The sequence below is a fragment of the Sinocyclocheilus grahami genome, unplaced genomic scaffold (assembly GCF_001515645.1).
Source record: "Sinocyclocheilus grahami isolate Dianchi unplaced genomic scaffold, SAMN03320097.WGS_v1.1 scaffold435.1, whole genome shotgun sequence".
Lineage (NCBI taxonomy): Eukaryota > Metazoa > Chordata > Actinopteri > Cypriniformes > Cyprinidae > Sinocyclocheilus > Sinocyclocheilus grahami.
The window spans coordinates 683,082-701,935 of NW_015505614.1; the positions used below are offsets into that span (position 1 = coordinate 683,082).

General features: G+C 34.8%; 1 protein-coding gene across 1 annotated transcript in view; it reads right to left on the reverse strand.

Moving 5' to 3' along the window:
- cmn (calymmin) overlaps nt 1-15,977 on the reverse strand; it is a 19,889-nt gene extending 3,912 nt beyond the window's left edge. The window contains exons 1-36 of the mRNA XM_016233581.1: nt 15,905-15,977; nt 14,130-14,180; nt 13,935-13,982; nt 13,537-13,560; nt 13,370-13,423; nt 13,233-13,283; nt 12,905-12,952; nt 12,716-12,763; nt 12,042-12,113; nt 9,886-9,939; nt 9,753-9,794; nt 9,586-9,642; nt 9,448-9,498; nt 9,188-9,235; nt 8,988-9,044; nt 8,852-8,902; nt 7,402-7,458; nt 7,250-7,300; nt 6,932-6,975; nt 6,743-6,800; nt 6,456-6,512; nt 6,028-6,078; nt 5,677-5,724; nt 5,541-5,597; nt 5,152-5,202; nt 4,811-4,858; nt 4,672-4,728; nt 4,212-4,259; nt 4,028-4,081; nt 3,560-3,607; nt 3,360-3,416; nt 3,219-3,266; nt 1,657-1,710; nt 836-1,495; nt 336-389; nt 84-128 (exon numbers count right to left, since the gene is read on the reverse strand). Of these exons, the coding sequence (XP_016089067.1) occupies nt 84-128; nt 336-389; nt 836-1,495; nt 1,657-1,710; nt 3,219-3,266; nt 3,360-3,416; nt 3,560-3,607; nt 4,028-4,081; nt 4,212-4,259; nt 4,672-4,728; nt 4,811-4,858; nt 5,152-5,202; nt 5,541-5,597; nt 5,677-5,724; nt 6,028-6,078; nt 6,456-6,512; nt 6,743-6,800; nt 6,932-6,975; nt 7,250-7,300; nt 7,402-7,458; nt 8,852-8,902; nt 8,988-9,044; nt 9,188-9,235; nt 9,448-9,498; nt 9,586-9,642; nt 9,753-9,794; nt 9,886-9,939; nt 12,042-12,113; nt 12,716-12,763; nt 12,905-12,952; nt 13,233-13,283; nt 13,370-13,423; nt 13,537-13,560; nt 13,935-13,982; nt 14,130-14,180; nt 15,905-15,977 (2,476 nt within the window). The remainder of the gene's footprint in view (nt 1-83; nt 129-335; nt 390-835; nt 1,496-1,656; nt 1,711-3,218; nt 3,267-3,359; nt 3,417-3,559; nt 3,608-4,027; nt 4,082-4,211; nt 4,260-4,671; nt 4,729-4,810; nt 4,859-5,151; nt 5,203-5,540; nt 5,598-5,676; nt 5,725-6,027; nt 6,079-6,455; nt 6,513-6,742; nt 6,801-6,931; nt 6,976-7,249; nt 7,301-7,401; nt 7,459-8,851; nt 8,903-8,987; nt 9,045-9,187; nt 9,236-9,447; nt 9,499-9,585; nt 9,643-9,752; nt 9,795-9,885; nt 9,940-12,041; nt 12,114-12,715; nt 12,764-12,904; nt 12,953-13,232; nt 13,284-13,369; nt 13,424-13,536; nt 13,561-13,934; nt 13,983-14,129; nt 14,181-15,904) is intronic.
- Nucleotides 15,978-18,854: the final 2,877 nt, after the last annotated feature.

Sequence of the window (18,854 nt, forward strand, 5' to 3'; positions counted from 1 at the left end):
CGCCAAAGTAACGTTGTATCCTTTGTAATAAAATGCTATGTACTGGATGTATGGATGCACAGTTAATATTTATTTTAATGTACCTGGTTGAGATGACACTTCTCCTTTTCCGTTGGGGTACCCTGAACCTGCAAACCACATTTTTAGTTTTAGTCTGACTGCTGTCTTCATAAAAATTAAGGAGTCAAAGCTAAAAGACTAAACTTTAAAATTCTCTTATTTATATTTAATTGTGCTTTTTAAACATCAAGCTTTTGGTAAGCATCCCATGAGTTTGGTCAGTTTTTTAAATCATTTATATGACAACAAACAAGTGGAAAATAATTAGAGCTCACCAGGACTTGGAAGTTTGACCCATTGTCCATTAGGTCGTCCACCAGGTCCACAATCTAAAACATAATAATATATAAATTTCAACATATAAATATTTTGTAATAAACCAAAACTTTGGTTTATTACTCACAAACAAGTTATAAATAAAACTAAAACTGACTTATAAATGGAAGATGCCCTAATATCACTAACAGAGTTGTTAAAATGTGAAGTGAAGACCCACTTGCAGAATGTATTACAAAGCATATTGTTTGTAAAAGGCTTCCAAAATAAATTCAGTTTTTTTTTTTATTATTAAATCTCTCTACACTCTTAAAAATAAAGCTTTTTTATTTCCATCTGTGGTTCCACAAAGAACCTTTAAGATCTATGAAACTTTTCAAAGCAGATTTATTTATTTATTTTTAAAGAGTGCAGTCAAATCTTTAAAGATCTGTTGTTGCACTTTAGTGGTGGAAGGTAAATCAGCACATTGTACTAAATCAGTACTATAGAGGTTTACCAGGATTTGTTGTTGATGGATTCTTCATTTGAGGCAAAGCTGGGTTTGACTGAATCTTGGTTTGTTGCATCTCTGGAGTTATTTGAGGAACAGCTGCATTTGGCACCAGAGGCACCTGTGAAAAAATACTGCCTTGTGGTGTAATTGGCTGTGGTATCACTGGAGTGACGGTTTGTTCCTGTGACAGCACTTGTCCCTGCTCTAGTGCAGCTGTCTGTGATGTTTGAGGATAACTCGTCTGAGGAATGGGAGCTGATTCTGGTGCAGGAATTGCTTGAGGGATTGCTGGTGCAGCTGGCCTTGAAGCTTTGTTTTGTGGAATTACAGGTGTGGGTGGTTTATAAGCTTTACTAGGTTTATAAAATCCTGGACCTTGCATAAATGGCTTTGGAGCAGGCTGAGGTCCCATAGAGTTGGGGTCTTTGCCCTGTTGAAGTGGTGCATTAAGATTTTGTCCTTTCGTTTGTTGCAGGACTGGTGGAAGATCTCTAGTTTGTTCTGGAAGCAATCCTGTATTTGGCACACGCTCAGCTAGTGTTAAAACACCCTTGGTGTTAGATGTTAGTGGGAGATGACTTGATGCTTCAGGGCTTAAAATCTCCCCTTTAGGTCCTTTTCTACTGGGAACACCCTCTTTCCCAGCTGTTACAGGCATATATCCTAGAAGCCAAAGCAGTTTTACTACACACTTACACAACTCAATATGGCAAATTCACATGCAGAGACATACATGTATGACAGGTTATAAAACTACAATTATCCGTGTCATGTGGTAGTAGTAGATAAAATTACTTAAAGTACTCTCAATAATAATGATTTACCTGAATTAGCTGCTTTATAAGGTCCTTCTGACATATGTCCAGGAACACCGTAACCTATAGATCATAAGAGTGTAGATATGACTGAAGGTTTTACTTTAGATGATGTAGAGTTTATTTAAAACTGGACCTAATGCAGCTATCCAAAAATGAACTGTACAATTCTACACACTGGAAAAAAGGCAAAACATTAAAAATCACAACGGACACAAGAGGTGCCTACAGACCTGCTTTACTGCTAATAATCAACTCCTACACTAGTAACATTGTTTATTAATCTAAATGGGGCTACACTACAATTGGAGTTAGGGCTGCACGATAAATCGAAATGGAATTCGACAGAAGCTGCGATTGTCATGCGTATCTTTCAGTGAAGCACGGTTCTGTGATCAGCAGTAAATCTCCACCCAAAGGCCAGAGGGCGATCTCGTGCTGAAACTCCAAATACGCCTCGCAGAAGAAACTCCTATCGCTGCAGCTGAATAAACAGAAGATTCAACTGCTTTCATTGATTCAACGTGACTAATAAACACACGACTACGGCAATATACGGTTTATCTGAGTTCTTATTATAATTTTCATTAAAATAAAGTATATTTATAATGCAATGTCTTTATCACTGCTTAAATACTATGAAATATGTTGCGTGCCTTATTCTGTTTAAGAAGCCACATCATCTCACAGAAGAATTTATTTCAAACACGCGACTGATGTTATGAAGTGAGTTTGGAGTAAAAATATGTTATTAAATCTTCACATGCTTTCAGATGGAGCAGCATTTACTACACAGAGCTGTAGTTCACTGAGAATGCTATGCAAACAGCTGTCATTATCGTGAACAATTTTTTCGATTTCATAATCGCGCAATAAAATCGTCTACAATTTTTTGCGTAACTTGTCAGTGAACTACGGCTATGTGTAGTAAATTCTGCTCCATCTGAAAGCACGTGATGATGATTTCCTGCTGATTACAGAACCGGCTTTACTAACAAAATGTGTATGACAATCGCATTCGATTAATCGTGCAGCCCTAATTGGAGTATTAAAAAAAATCAATTAACATGCAATCAACGGAGTGTGTATATCGTACATTTTATCGTACACTTTGAAAATAGCTTATTCAAACTGTTTTTATAGTCAATAAGTGACCCCGGACCACAAAACCAGTCATAAAATCTGAAAGCTAAATACGAGTAACTCAGCTTTCCATTGATGTATGGTTTATTAGGCTAGGACAAGATTTGCCTGTGATACAACTATTTGAAAATCTGGAATCTGAGGGTGCAAAAAAATCCAAATATTGAGAAAATCGCCTTTAAAGTTGTCCAAATGAAGTTCTTAGCAATGCATATAGAATTTTTATATATTTATGGTAGGAAATTTATAAAATATCTTCATGGAACATGATCTTTTTCTTAATATCCTAATGATTTGTGCCATAAAAGAATAATCAATATAATCGATTGTTGGCTAACGCTTCAAATATACCCATGCTACTTATGACTGTTTTTGTTGTCCAAGGACACATATATGTTTTATAATAGTAATAATCACATGCTATTTACCAGGCTTGGCTCCTTGTCCAATTGAGGGTCCAGCTTTAGCACCATATCCTAAAGCAGAACCAACATACATTCAAATGATATGGAAAAATAAGACAAAGGAAAAAGAAATACACACCATACGCATAAATACACAACGTTTACCTGGTTTAGGTCCCTTGGTTCCACCATTGGGATAACCCATATTTTGAAAAAAAGAGCCTAATTAGAGAGAAATACTTCAGACAAGTGTAATATCCACAGTTCTTTTCAGAATTCAGTATTATCCACAATGTAATAATTACACTTTACTGTAGAATCTAATTAATTTAACAAAAAATAATTGATGACATCCAATATATTACCTGTATTAGGTTGCCTAGCTGCTCCTCCATTAGCATATCCTCCATATCCTGAACAAAACCCCAAATCAGTTTAGAGGTGATTCGTTTACTTAAATTTACAATAAAGATGTTTAGTGTTTTACTCCTAATAAACAACTCCACCAATTATAAAGATTATTCATCTAAATGGGGCTACACTACAGTTGGTGAATCAATATAGAATTCAATTAATGTGCAATCAAAGGTGTGCATACAATTTTCACAGTGGCTTGGCCTATCAAACTATATTTCAGAACCTCAAACTGTATATCTTATAAGAGTAATCAACATGATATTTGCTATTAAGCTTGGCTCCTTGTCCATTTTGAAAGTCCAGCGTTAGCACCGTATTCAGTGAAGACCCAACACACAGGATTCAAATGATAAGAAAAATAAGACAGAAAAAATAATACCACATGCATTAGCATTACAGAGAAAAAAAAAGTTTACCTGGTTTAGGTCCCTTGGTTCCACCATTGGGATACCCCATATTTTGAAAAGAGCCTAATTAGAGAAACATACTTCAGACCAGTGTAATATCCTGAGGTACTTTCAGAATTCAGAATTAACCATTACACTGTAGAAACAAATTTATTAAAGCTGGATAAAAAGCTGGTGACATCCAATGTACTACCTGTGTTAGGTTGCCTAGCTGCTCCTCCGTTAGCATATCCTCCATATCCTGAACAAAACCAATCCCAAATCAGTTCAGAGGTGCTCTTTCACAGTACAGACTTTCAGTGTTTTACTCCTAATAAACAATTCCTCCAATAATATAGATTATTGATTTAAATGGGGCTACACTACAGATGGTGTATTAATATAGAATTCAATTAAGGTGCAATCAAAGGTGTGCATCTATCATATATTTTACAGTGGCTTTAACATCATCAAACTATATTTTAGAGCCCTAAACTATATGTTTTATAATCATATGATATTTAGCATTAGGCTGGGCTCCTTGCCCTTTTGGAAGTCCAGCTTTAACACCATATTCATCGAAGAAGACTGAACACACACAGGATTCAAATGATATGGAAAAATTAGACAAAGGAAAAAGTAGTACCGTATGCATAACAGAAAAAAATGTTTACCTGGTTTAGGTCCTTTGGCTCCTCCATTGGGATACCCCATATTTTGAAGAGAAGAGCCTAATTAGAGAAAAAAAAAACATTTTAGACCAGTGTAATATCCCAGTTCTTTTCACAAAGTTGGTGATATCCAATATATTACCTGTATTAGGTTGCTTAGCTGCACCTCTGTTAGCATAACCTCCATATCCTGAACAAAATCAATCTCAAATCAGCCCAGAGGTGCTCCAGTTACTTCAGTTTACAATACAGACCCTGCTTTACACCATCAAAGAACTTGTCCACCCATAATGTACACTATTAATATAAATAGGGCTACACTACAATTGGTGTATTAACACAGAATTCAATAAATGTGCAAAGATGTGTGTATAAGTATATCCTAGCCTATATTTTACAGTCGACTTGTATGTGGCATATCAAATCTTATTTTAAAGCCAAAAACTATATGTTTTCTAAAAGTAATGATCACATGCTATTTACCATTAGGCTTGGCTCCTTGTCCATTTGAGGGTCCAGCTTTAGCACCATATCCTTTAAATCAGACCAAACAGATAAGATTTAAATATGGAAAAATAAGACAAATGAAAACACCATGCATTCCACACACACACACACACTTGTATACGTGGTTTATGGGGGCTTTCCATAGGTTTACATTTTTTTTATACTGTAAAAACTATATAATCAATGCCCTAACCCCACGCCTAAACATAACCCCGACAGAAAACTTCTGACATTTTTTTAAAGCCATTTGGTTTATGAGTACACAAAAAGTTGTAATACCCAAGTCATTACACACATTTGTGTTCTCATAAACCATGTATTCAAGGACGCGCACGCGCGCACACACACACACACACACACTTTACCTGGATTAGGGCCTTTGGTTCCACCATTGGTATACCCCATATTTTGAAGTGAAGAGCCTAATAAGAGAAAAAAATATTTTAGATCAGTGTAATATCCTAGTTCTTTTCACAAAGTTGGTGATATCCAATATATTACCTGTATTAGGTTGCTTAGCTACACCTCCGTTAGCATAACCTCCATATCCTGAACAAAATCAATCCCAAATCAGCCCAGAGGTGCTCCAGTTACTTCACTTTACAATACAGACCCAAAACAGACCCTGCTTTACCCCATCAAAGAACTTGTCCACCCATAATGAACATTATTAATATAAATAGGGCTACAGTACAATTGGTGTATTAACACAGAATTCAATAAATGTGCAAAGATGTGTGTATGGTATATCCTAGCCTATATTTTACAGTCGACTTGTATGTGGCATATCAAATCTTATTTTAAAGCCAAAAACTATATGTTTTCTAAAAGTAATGATCACATGCTATTTACCATTAGGCTTGGCTCCTTGTCCATTTGAGGGTCCAGCTTTAGCACCATATCCTTTAAATCAGACCAAACAGATAAGATTTAAATATGGAAAAATAAGACAAATGAAAACACACCATGCATTCCACACACACACACACACACACACACACACACACACACACACACACACACACACACACACACACACACACAGACACACACTTGTATATGTGGTTTATGGGGGCTTTCCATAGGTTTAATGTTTTTATACTGTAAAAACTATATAATCAATGCCCTAACCCAACGCCTAAACATAACCCCGACAGAAAACTTCTGACATTTTTTAAAGCCACTTGGTTTAGGAGTACACAAAAAGTTGTAATACCCAAGTCATTACACACATTTGTGTTCTCATAAACCATGTATTCAAGGACACACACACACTTTACCTGGATTAGGGCCCTTGGTTCCACCATTGGGATACCCCATATTTTGAAGTGAAGAGCCTAATAAGAGAAACAATACTTTTTGACTATCCTCACTTCTTTTCAGAATTCAGTACTTCCAATATTGTAATAAACCCTACGCCTAAACATAACCCCAACATAAAACTTCTGACATTTTTTAAGGCCATTTGGTTTATGAGTACACAAAAAGTTGTAATACCCAAGTCATTACACACATTTGCGTTCTCAAACCATGTATTGAAGGACACACACACACACACACAATTTACCTGGATTAGGGCCCTTGGTTCCACCATTGGGATATCCCATATTTTGAAGGGAAGAGCCTAATAAGAGAAAAAATACTTTTGACTATCCTCACTTCTTTTCAGAATTCAGTACTTCCAATATTGTAATAATTACACTGTAGAATCAAATATATACAAAATTCCTGGTGACATCCAATATATTCAGGTAGTATTAGGTTTCTTAGCTGCACCTCCATTAGGATATGCTCCATATTCTGAACAAAACCAATCCCAAATCAGGTTAGAGGTGCTCCAGTTACTTCAGCTTTAGTGCTTCACCCTTACTAAACAACTCCTCAACTAATAATACAGATTATCAAACTGGGGCTACACTACATTTGGCGTATTAATGCAGAATTCAATTCAAGTGCAATCGAAGATGTGTTTATATCATTTAGTTATATCATGTGGCTTTGAATGCAGCATATTAAACCTGATGTTAGTGCCAAAAATTATGTTTTATAATAGTAATAATCACATGCTATTTACCATTAGGCTTGGCCTCTTGTCCATTTGAGGGTCCAGCTTTAGCACCATATCCTTTTGAAGAAGAGCCAATACAAATAAGATTCAAATGACATGAACAAATTAGACAAAGGAAAAAGAAATACACATCCATTACACACACACACAAAGTTTACCTGGTTTAGGTCCTTTGGCTCCACCATTGGGATACCCCATATTTTGAAGAGAAGAGCCTAATCAGAGAAAAATACTTTATGAACTGAGAAACCAAAATTCCCTTGATCTTTTCACATATAAGAGGTCATTGTACTTTTAAAAAAAACATTCTGTAAGTTTCAGAACTCAAATTCTTTCTCATTAATCTAAAAATATCTTATATTGAAGCCAGTGAAACCACCATGCCGGCTAGTTCCTAGAACTAAGTTCCTAAAGCTACGCGGTGCGAAAGTGCCTTATGAATACCATTGTAGCCAGTGCCCTATCATTGTTCCAGCTGTCCATTAATAATAACATCTTTAGAGATCTACTCAACCATTCTGTCACTGTGTACATTATTGATATCCTTGTTTATTTGCAGTCCAAGGAAGAACATATACAGCATATCAAGAAAGTACTTACTCATTTACTTAACCAGTTGTATGTTAAGGAATAAAAATTAGACTTCCAAACCAGACCAAAGTAAAATCATCACAGACTGGCCAATTCCCAAAGCTGTCAAGCAACTCTAAAGATTTCTTGGTCTTGAAATTTTTACTGAAGATTCATTAGGGATTGTAGCACCATTGCATCTCTTATTACCTTTCTACTCAAGACTATTTGCGTGACAGGCCCAATACTCAAACATCCAAGTTCTCCTTATGTTTTTGAAGTGGATGCTTCTGATTGTGGCACTGGAGCAGTTTTCTCTCAGAGATATGGTACTCCAGCTAAACGTCAACCTTGTGCTTTCTTTTCCAGGAAGCTTTCACTTGCCGAATTACACTACAATGTTGGCAATAAGGATCTTTTGTCCAACAAGGCTATGTTAGAAGAATGGAGGACAGAACATAATAAATTAGAGTCTATCTAGCCTGGGAGATCCTGGATTCAAGAGGAGAGGAAACCAGATGAAATACCAAATGTATTGGTAGGGATAGGGTCCAGAGGTGAGATCATGGCTTGCAGCCAAGGACATTTTGGATCCATCACTCATTAGAGACCACATCATCGATACCATCCAGATCATCTGGCACCCAGACCTAATGGACGTCCTAGCAAAAGAACACCAGAAAGTGTTCCTAGGAAGAGATTCTGCAACATCTAATGCTATGGACCATACATCCAGCCAACATAGAGAGGTATCACCTGAATTCTAGTTCAGTTTTACTTCAGGGTTCATGTTTTACATTTCTTATGATTCTGTTTTGTCTCATGTATGTGTGTAATCTGGATTGTTTGTTTTGTATAATCTTTCCTTTCAATAAACTTCAGCAATGTGCAATCAAAGGTGTGCGTATATCATATATTTTACAGTGATTCGAACATGGCTTTTTCATACAGATTTTTAGAGCGAACTATGTTTTATGTTATACTAAAAAACTGTTTTATAGTAATGTTTTATAATAGTAATAATTACATGCTATTTACCATTAGGCATGGCTCTTTGTCCATTTGAGTATCCAGCTTTAGCACCATATGCTGTAATGCAAACCCAACACATAAGATTCAAAATCAGACAAAGGAAAAATAAATACACAACATACAAATTACACAAAAAGTTTACCTGGCTTAGGTCCCTTGGGTCCACCATTGGGATACCCCATATTTTGAAGAAAAGAGCCTAATTTAAAAACAAAAGAAAAAATATTTTAAACCAGTGTAATACCCTCATTTTATTTCAGACTTTAGTATTATCCACACTGTAATAATTATTCTATAGAATTAAATGTAAAAAAATTAAAATGGTGACATTCAATATATTACCTGTATTAGATTGTTTAACTGCACCTCCATTAGCATATCCTCCATATCCTGAACAAAACCAATCCCAAATCACTTTAGAGATGCTCCAGTTACCCCAGCTTACAATACAGAAGTTTGGTGCTTTACCCTTACTAAAGAACTCTTTTAAACTAATAATATAGATTATTAAACAAAAAATACAGTTGATGTATTAATAAAGTGTATACACACACACACAAACAAACGTGTGTGTGTATATATATATATATATATATATTTACCATTAGGCTTGGCTCCTTGTCCATTTGAGGGTCCAGCTTTAGCACCATATCCTTTAAATCAGACCAAACACATGTAAGATTCAAATTATACTGAAAATTAAGTACACACCATATGCATTACACACAGAAAAAGTTTACCTGGTTTAGGTCCCTTGGTTCCACCATTGGGATACCCCATATTTGAAAGAGAAGAGCCTAATTAGGGAAAAATACTTTAGATTTGTGTAATATCCTCAGTTCAGTATTATCCACACTGTAATAATTACACTGTGAAATCACATTTATGTAAACATCCAGCATATTACCTGTATTAGGTTGCTTAGCTCCATTAGCATATCCTCCATATCCTAACCAAAACCAATCCCAAATCAGTTTATAAGTGCAGTTTACAATACAGAAAATGTAGCAGAAGGAAGTTGACTAAATAGAATTATGTACCTTGTTGTGCCTTGGTTGCCCCACCATTGGTGTATCCTGCAGAGATGCCATATCCTGTAAGTCAGATTAAATATTATTTTTCATTCAGGGCCCTGTTCTTCATACCTCACTTAATACATTATATTACATTTGTCAGACCTTCTAAAGTGAGTTACATAAACAGATTACTTTTTTTTTTAAAGTAACTAGTAATGTAACATTACTTTTTTAATTTAAATGGAAATATCTGAGTTACTTTTTCAAATAAGTAAACTCCAGTTACTTTGTTTCCCATGTATTGACTTGACAGCTCTCAAGTTGCCATGTTGAGAAAAAAGTGCAGAATCTTTGTGTGTACAACAACAATTAAATATGTTAAATAAGATAAATATAATTTTATTACCAATGCCTTTGCTACTGATCTTTGATGATCCAATTCAACCATACTAATACGCAAAAATGACACATTTGTGTTTCATTTTTGTTATTGCTGAATAGTGTTGAACTTTCTTCTCCTGCGTGGAGATTTTTCATGCAATTTGTTTGAGCTGCGCCCTCTATGTGAATTTACATTTCCTTCAGCCTGAGGTATACTGATTTCACTTTTGGTGTGAAAGGGCTTTTACATGTGTAAAATAACCTTTTTTTATTATTAAAAACAAACAAGCAAGCCCTGCCCAGATTTAAAAAGTAACGTTTACATTTAGCAGACGCTTTTATCCAAAGCGACTTACAAATGAGGACAATAAAAGCAGTCAAAACTAACAAAAGAGCAACAATATATAAGTGCAAATGACAAGTCTCGGTTAGCCTAACGCAGTACACGTAGCAAGTAGCAATGTGGTCTGAGAAATTCAGCTGATCATCAATCACAACTCCAAGGTTTCTATCTGTCTTTGAAGGAGTTATGTTTGATGAGCCTAACTGGATGGTGAAATTTTGATAAAGTGATGGGTTTGTTGAAACAAGCAGTTCTGTCTTAGCTTAAAAGTAACATAACTTTACTTTCCATAAAAAGTAACTAAGTAACGTAATGAGTTACTTTTTTAGGGAGTAACACAACATTGTAATGCATTACTTTTAAAAGTAACTTTTCCCAACACCGATTATTAATTTTGAGACAGAGTTTCATTATGACTCTGCTTAATGACCTGCAATCTATTCCTGTTTATGTGAACAAATTGTGCTTAGGCTACTGGAAATTTTGATAAAGTGATGGGTTTGCTGAAACCACAAGCAGTTCTGTCTTAGCTTAAAAGTAACATAACATTACTTTCCATAAAAAGTAACTAAGTAACGTAATGAGTTACTTTTTTAGGGAGTAACACAACATTGTAATGCATTACTTTTAAAAGTAACTTTTCCCAACACCGATTATTAATTTTGAGACAGAGTTTCATTATGACTCTGCTTAATGACCTGCAATCTATTCCTGTTTATGTGAACAAATTGTGCTTAGGCTACTGAATTGTTGCTATGACTCTGAGGTTAGTGTCAAAAAACATTCCAGGATTGACTGAAATCAACAACAACTAAATCTAGATAACCAAGTAATCCTTGTACAACGAACAGAACACATGATAATATTACAACTTTTCCTACAACTTTCCTAGTAAAGCTATATGTTACTATTAATTTTGGGTCCATTAAGAGTACCAGTCCATTTCCTGACAATGAAAGAAAAACTGGATTACATTTCATGTTCCCCCCACCCCCCCGTATTATTATTAATTTTGAGACAGAGTTTCATTACGACTCTGCTTAATGACCTGCAATCTATTCCTGTTTATGTGAACAAATTGTGCTTAGGCTACTGAATTGTTGCTATGACTCTGAGGTTAGTGTCAAAAAACATTCCAGGATTGACTGAAATCAACAACAACTAAATCTAGATAACCAAGTAATCCTTGTACAACGAACAGAACACATGATAATATTACAACTTTTCCTACAACTTTCCTAGTAAAGCTATATGTTACTATTAATTTTGGGTCCATTAAGAGTACCAGTCCATTTCCTGACAATGAAAGAAAAACTGGATTACATTTCATGTTCCCCCCACCCCCCCCGTATTGACTTCTGTGATAAAATGTTTTCTTTCAAATCTGGCAATAGTATCATAAAAATAATTTAAAATGAGATTTCATTAACAAAGGCTATATACAGAGAGAATTTACCTCCAGATATTGAGCCTTGTCCCTTTGGCCTTGTCCCTTGTCCCTTGGCAGCTGCAGGCCCAGCACCATAACCTAGTGAACATAGTTAACAAAACACTGTTAATGCAAATATAATGCAAATACCAATGTGGTTAAAGGATTGTTATACATGTTTACATCTCTTTAGCAATATCAAATGATAGTTAACTGCCAGATTTTGTATTAGATTATCCACTAAAACATCTAAATCTTTACATTTCATTTCAAACAGACATTATTTCTATTGTGGAACACAAAGGAGAAATTTTGAACAACAAACTGCTCTTTTTAATGTGATTACAGTGAATTTTAGACACTAAAAATACAGTTGCAAGGAATATCTGTCAGTGTTTTTTTGGAATTACTGGGATTTCTGCATTGAAAGAAATTGCAAGAAATAAAGTAAAAATGGACAGACATTTTTTTAGGTGAACTAATACAAAGAATATTTAACAGACTCACCTAGACCAACTCCTTTTTGGGGATGAGCACCCATTAAATTGCTGTAGCCTACGGACAACATTAAACAGACAGTGAAAGAATTTTAATGAAAGTAAATACAAAATGGCACTTGTACACATTCTTAACGAAATAAAGTAAAAATGGACAGACATTTTTTTAGGTGAACTAATACAAAGAATATTTAACAGACTCACCTAGACCAACTCCTTTTTGGGGATGAGCACCCATTAAATTGCTGTAGCCTACGGACAACATTAAACAGACAGTGAAAGAATTTTAATGAAAGTAAATACAAAATGGCACTTGTACACATTCTTAACAAGATCATTTTATGTACAAATCTGTACTAACTTTAACACATTGACTCTTGACTTCAAACTCACCCCCATAAGATGGAGCTTTGTAGCCATTACCATTACCATTTCCATAACCTTGAAAGACAAATGACAGGAATTTAGTATAATTAGAAAGTTTTGCACAAAAAAAGGGTCTAAATAAGCGATAGCCACATGCTATAAAAAGAACAGGCTTTTAAGTCTGTAATTCAGTGTTGTTTTGAAATCCCTAAACTGTGTAAATGAACATACTAAGTGTATTTTTTTAAATAATGTTTGAGGAGAAAAAATATCTAAATGGCCAATTATGCTTTATTTATTATTTAATTATAATAAACTTTTTTTTTTTAGTTTTGGTGTACATTAGATCACATACCTCCCCTCTGCTTCAATGCATGTTGGTTCATCATTCCCATGCCTGTTCCACCTGATAACAATCAAATACATGTGATTATGACAAAACGTATGATTATTTGATTATGTGCATATTCTACAAGCAAAGTAAACTCATACCATACGGGGGACGACCTCCGTATCCAGGCTTATTTTGTGCACTCCCATATGCACCTGAAATACAGAACACAGGTGTATGATGATTAAAATGTTAAGATGCGATTCACTAAATGATATTGTATATTACATACTACATGGTGTGCTTGCTTTTCTCAAGCGGGGCTTACCTGTACCTTTGTTTACAGGATAACCTGATAATAAAGAAAAGCTTTCAAGTTAAGAATTATCTTTCATTATCCATCCATCCAGTAAAATCATTGCTACAAATTTCGAAAATAAATAAATACACTTACAACAAATAAAACTGCTGTACATGCACAGAAATATGCTAAATATAAAAATACTTTAACCAAGCAAAATAAAATAACTGATTTATTTGATCACATTTCATTGTTAATATTTAATGAGTGAAGATATACGAGTTTTAAGCAGAGCACTAGGGAAAAATATAGGTATATGTATTAACATTGTTTTTGAGAAGAACTGAATACTTAAAATACATTTTTAAGGTAAAGATCATGCATCAAAAATCATGCATATTAGTATAAACTCTGTTCTTGCTCACCGTTTCCTTTCATATTTGCCGAGTTGCTATTTTGACCCAAACCATAATCTGAAAATAACAGATGTATTGAGCTATGTATTTCTCCAAGATGAACATTCACAATACCAGAAAATCAAGTTACAAATTTCATGATTATGTAAAAAAAAAAAAATAATAAAAAACTGTTATACATCAACATAGAAAGATTCACAATACCTCTAGGTGACATTTGTGCCGCACCACCATTTGGATTTTGAGGTTTGTACCCTTAAATAATAATGAAAAAAAAAATCCTGTCAGTGGATAACCTAGTGTACATGACAAACTTACAGAATCACAAAAATCTAAGAAAAAATATATAAATATAGCTGAGGCTTATGGATGCTCCCTTGTTGATTAAGAATGTATATACAGACACATATCTGTCACATGTTCAATACAGCACTGCTATATACAATAACTATAAAATGCTTTATACCTGTAGCTACTTTTATCATGCAAAGTTCATTGTGGATCTATTGTAACAGTTTCCATGAATGATTTTCACAGCAGGTAACATGAACAAATAAAACTGCTGCATAATATATACTGCATATTACACTACTGTACTTTTAAAATATAATATCTAATATTATTTTTTTTAAACTAAAAAGTTGCCACATTCAGAAACAGACAATGCTTCAATGAGCACACTATTTTACCTGTTGTCATAAACATACAGATTACACATGTGCATATGTGCCAGGGACTTCTGAATCTTAATAAGAAACTAGTCTGATTCAAAAGTTTGTGACCAATATTTTCCTATTTAACAGCTTATTTACAATCCATTCCATTTCTTTTGATTTGAACAAAAATGTATAAAGACAGTAGTGGTGTCCGATGTCATTCCCTATCCCTCTTTATACTGCACTATATCGGATGTCTATCATTTTGTGGTGATGTCTGAATTCTAATTTGGTGTTCCATGAACCTGTCCTGAAGAAACCAGTATGTGATTCCAGACACAGCTCTGGGGCATTTCTCATTTCCTAAATTTTGTGTTCGCGTTTCCTTGCTTCTCTGTCTTCAAGCCTGTGAGCCGGAAGTCAATTAAATTCTGCCATGATGGACACATCAGTTCATCATAATTTAACTGCACCATGAAGAGCCAAGGATTTAGGCCAGAGAAAACTGAATTGAAAGCTAAACAACTTTCATGCACCAAGAATTACTGAATGAATAAATGAACAGTCACCCCGAATGATTCAGTGTTTTTACAGAAATCACTACAGTAAAAACTTGATTAATTGTTAATACCGAGTTCCCTTACTCTGTAATTACAATAGATCTAACAGGAAATTTTACACAATTTTACAGTTCTTGGAAGTGATTTACAGTCTTAAAAAAAGTAAACTGGCATTACCAGATTTTCTTTTTCATTTAAATAACTTTTTCTTCTTTTTTCCCCTTGTAAGTTATGTACATTAGGGTTTTATGTTACAATTTATAACTGATTCATCATGTAGCTTTCTCTTTACTCCCTGTGTTTTTAAGGTGGTTATCAGTATATTATAAAAGAAAAACAGACTTTAGTAATTTGGTATATCAACAATATTTCAGCTTATATCACTGTAACTGTTTATGATGCTGGCTACCAGTAGATTTACAAAATGGCAATCCGGTTAAAAAACTACATTTGAACATATTACTATGCCAACACAACTCATCTATGCATACTATATCCACATGCATTAAGCCACAACATTCAATTAGTACTTTTTCTGGTCATTTCTGGACAGTGTTGAATCTCTGCTAACATCTCAGAAATCAGAGCTCTACACCATGGACAACATACAAGACCGGAAACCCAGTTTGTGCATCAACAACTTGAGGAATAAACTCCAGCAATTCTGTTCTTGGAAGGTTCAGCAACAGCATGCGCTTAAAAAGTACTACATACAAATCCCCAAACAGATTTATGAGCATTGTTTTCTTATCAGCATGCTTACCTGTGCCGCCCTGAAGTGTTACGCTTGTCATCCAGAGCAATAACATCATCCTTAGAAGCATCCATCGAAACATTGTAGATATACCTAGAGGGGAAAATAAGGGAAAACAGAAAGACAAAGAAAACCCAACCTAATGTGCACAGGAAACAGCTCATAGACAGAAGACGCACAAGTTGTCCACTGGGTTTTTAAACCATTTTGTGAGCAGTGGCACCTCCTCATAGGGGTCATCCACACACACACACAAAAAAAGAAGAGAGACCAGCGTTCATTTCCCTCCTCTGGGGCCCCATAAAACTTTATGTACCTCACCACATGTGCTAAATAGCTGCAGTGTAGATATTGACTGAGACATGCTGATTTGATATTAGTTTTAGATGGGCAGGCTAGATTAGATGATAGATAGATAGATTTCAGCTGTAATAAAAGTTACAATCATATTTGACTAGAAATGCATTTTTAACCATTAGCTTTATTGCCTGTATTGTGTATAAAACCCAGTCAGGTCCTTGTTTATCAGGAAAACATCTAATGTCACAAAGGTTGATTATTAAGATGAAGCTAAAGCAAGTACCGACATGGTCACCAAAGAATTTTTCTATGTGAATGTTAAACAGAGCAAAAATACATTCATCCAAACAGCAGGTCACTGTATGCTACTCAAATAAAGCATAATATCTGCACTAGCTAGTGAAAAGACTTATGTCTGGCACAGAGTTTGAAGAGACGCTGTTTATAGGTTTGACTTGCAGACGTAGAATAAAACCAGCTGACAGTCAGACACTATGTAAACTATGAGTCTTGTCACTCAAACGCTAATACACTTGAAACACAATGCACAAACACACAGGGCTCCAAGTCAATAACATTACGCAACAGTGGCTCTGTTTGACGCAAGTAATCTGAAGTGCAATTTCCAGAAGAAGAAAAAAGGTAATATGACGTAACTAAAAAATGTTTTATATGTTGGAACTATAAAATGCTTCATGGTACTGCATGATTACAAAATATATTTTAATGCATTTTTCTATAACCTAATATAAACCTTTCACTAAGGCTAAGAGATACAGTTATAGCCTTTTTACAATATTCATTCTAAATCATTATAAATCTATACAATAGAAATGTATTTGTTGTAAAATGGTTCCAAAACCTCTGTTTTCATTTGAAAAGTCAAAAGAACAATATCAAAGATTTTATATGAACCAGTGGTGAAGCCAGAAATCTCCAAGTGGGTGGACCTTTGTGACAGCTTCTATTCTGTCGCCATATCTATGTAAACTATAAATGTATCAGTTTTTTTTTTTAAATAAATGAATGAATGAAAAATCCCAATTATGACACATCAAAAGCGGAAAAATGCATACCCTCTGGTGCTCTTCAGTCACTTTTGACCCCAAAATTGTAATTGTTTTGAATTTTAAAAAAATCAGAGCTTCATCGGAATGGTACGAAACTTGGTGACTGTAATGTGAACACACAAACAAATTGAGGGCATGATTCGAGCAGACTAAGTGGTCGTAAAAAAAATAGTCACACTTGAGGTCTTCGGTCAAAAATGACCGACCATAGGAAATTAATGTGAAATCGACAAAAACACAAAAATTCTGAGAATTTTTGTGTGTACAATCTACAAATCTGACACAATGCAGAAAAAAGTACAAAGCAATGACAGGGTGAAACTCTAAAACATCAAGAGTGCAAAACCAACACATCCACTCACACACACACCTATGAACTGGTGAAGTGACATGTGGCCAAGTATGGTGACCCATACTCAGAATTAGTGCTCTGCATTTACCCATCCAAAGTGCACACACACACACAGCAGTGAACACACACAGTGGGCAGCCATTTATGCTGCGGCGCCCGGGGAGCAGTTGGGGGTTCGGTGGTATTTCGGTGGTTTCTGCAGATATGAACAAGTTAAATTTAAGACTTTTTAAAGGGGTCCTATTATGCTTTTTCACTTTTTCAACTTTAGTTAGTCGGTAATGTTGCTGTTTGAGCATAAAAAAGATCTGCAAAGTTACAAAGCTCAAAGTCCAATTCAAAAGGAGATATTTTATTTAACAGAAATCACTTTTCAAAAACTACAACGAACGACTCGTTTGGACTACAACGCACATTTTCCGGGATTTGTGATATCACAAATATCGACGAATGGGACGAGACCTGGTTGAGCTGCACTAGAGAAGGCAGCGAGTGTCATCACTACTTTCCCAAGGCAGACGAAATTAGAGTGGTTACAATCATCCGATTGTGCCAATCACAACACACACTGGCCCAGCTAACCAATCACAGCACATTTCATATTTCAGAAGGCGGGCCTTCATTTGATACAGGAACTATTCGAGCCGTTCATGCCAGACTGGGGAGAGAGGTGTTGTAATAATGTAAAATATGTGACAAATAATGTGTTTTTCGAACAACCTAGTATGAGAGCCTGTTCTAGTACACCTCCAAAACAAAGTCAAGACTTTGTAAAAGAGCATAATAGGACCCCTTTAAGACCTCTTTTAATACCACCTTATATGAAATTTAAGCCCTAAACCTGTAATGGAAATACACTTTTTATTACATACATATATGTAATATTTAATGTGTATAAATTAAAAAGAAAACAAAATATCATTGCTGTAATAAATTATATTTATTACTACGATATACAGTGAACTTTTCATATCAGCAGACAATATTCCATACAAAATATCCCCGCAAAATAACTGCATCCCTGAGATTTTTGGTGGGGTAAATTTATTCTGAAGCAATATTTTCATCAGTGTTCTATCAGCTTTTACATACTTAAATCTGCATATTTACCTTTACAAATGCCTATTTTTAACCTTTTTAGATGTATGCATAATCTTACATGTCAAATTATTACAATTTATCAATAAATTCAATATACACTATAGGGCTGCTACCAGTCAGATTAAATAATTTACAC